The 1,189-nt window shown below is 66.9% G+C and overlaps 1 protein-coding gene across 1 annotated transcript in view; it reads left to right on the forward strand.

Moving 5' to 3' along the window:
* The first annotated feature begins 547 nt into the window (after nucleotides 1–547).
* Nucleotides 548–1,189, forward strand: part of LOC108510479 (homeobox protein HMX1) — a 3,496-nt gene continuing 2,854 nt past the window's right edge. The window contains exon 1 of the mRNA XM_017840157.1: nucleotides 548–880. Within this exon, the coding sequence (XP_017695646.1) occupies nucleotides 619–880 (262 nt within the window). The 5' untranslated portion in view covers nucleotides 548–618. The remainder of the gene's footprint in view (nucleotides 881–1,189) is intronic.

Here is a 1,189-nt window from a genome sequence, read left to right on the forward strand (position 1 = left end):
CCCCCCCCCCCCCCCCCCGTGTGCCGGGGCCCCCCCCGCGCCAGGATTTGCTCCCTAATTGACCTAAATAAGGAGCTCGTGAGCGGCGGCCCCGGGGCGGTACACACACACACACGGACACACACACGGACACACACACACGCAGAGACACACGCACACACACACAGAGACACGCACACACAGACACGCACACACAGACACACGCACACGCCCGGCAGCGCCCGCCGCTTCCCCCGCGCAGATTCCCACTCGGCGCGGCGCTCCGCCCACCGCAGGATCCCCCGCTCCTGCCCGCCGTTTAACTCGCATGACATTTTTATTTCGTTATTAGCGTTTTCGCGCAGAATCTGGCGCCTCCGATGGGTTGCCGGGCTGCCTTTTTTTTTTTTTCCTTCCCCGTTCCCTTCCCCTCCTCCCCCTCCCCCCTCCCCTCCTAGCTTGCAGGAAATGATGGCAAACCGCGATCTGAAATGATTACTCCGGAAAAAAACCCTTTTATACCAGGAGAGCATCCACGGGGCTAGGCAGAGGCGAGAGGCGGCCGCGGGGCAGCGGGGAACCGAGGAGCCAGCCGCCGGCGGAGCCGGGACCCCCTCCTCCCGCAGTTTCTCTCCGACGATGCCGGACGAAGCCACGGAAAGCGCCGGCTCCACCTCCGCCCGCGTCTCGTCCTTCTTCATCGAGGACCTTCTGGGCAGCGAGGGCACGGCGGGCGGCGGGGCGCGACGGGCGGCGGCGGGCGGCGGTGGGCGCGGGGGTCCGCGCTGCGGGCCGCACTCCCCGCTACACATCGGCGCCCCGGGCTGCCCCCTCCGCGACGCCGCCGTCGGCTGGTACCGCCGGGCGCACGCCGCCTTCCTGGGCTGCGCCAGCCCAGACAGTAAGTCCGTCTTTCCCTACCCTTAATGGCCGGGCGCGTCTGGGGATGGGGATGGGTGGGTGGGGGGGGTGTTTCTGCTCCCCCCGGGGCAAAGGTCCCGCCACGGACCCCCACAGCAGGCCGGAGGTGGGATGCACGGGGTGCCCCCGCAGCCCTGGCCCTGCCTGCCCCGTTTTCGGCAGCTCAGGGCAAATCTCCGGAAATGCTCCCTATGTGTCAGGCACCTGGAGCCTCCGCCCCGCTGCCCAAAGTGTAAACAGGGATTCTTGGCTTGCTCGGAGAATTTTTTTTCTTTTCCCATCCCTTTTT

The sequence above is a fragment of the Lepidothrix coronata genome, unplaced genomic scaffold (assembly GCF_001604755.1).
Source record: "Lepidothrix coronata isolate B3197 unplaced genomic scaffold, Lepidothrix_coronata-1.0 Scaffold999, whole genome shotgun sequence".
In the NCBI taxonomy this organism is placed as follows: Eukaryota; Metazoa; Chordata; class Aves; order Passeriformes; family Pipridae; genus Lepidothrix; species Lepidothrix coronata.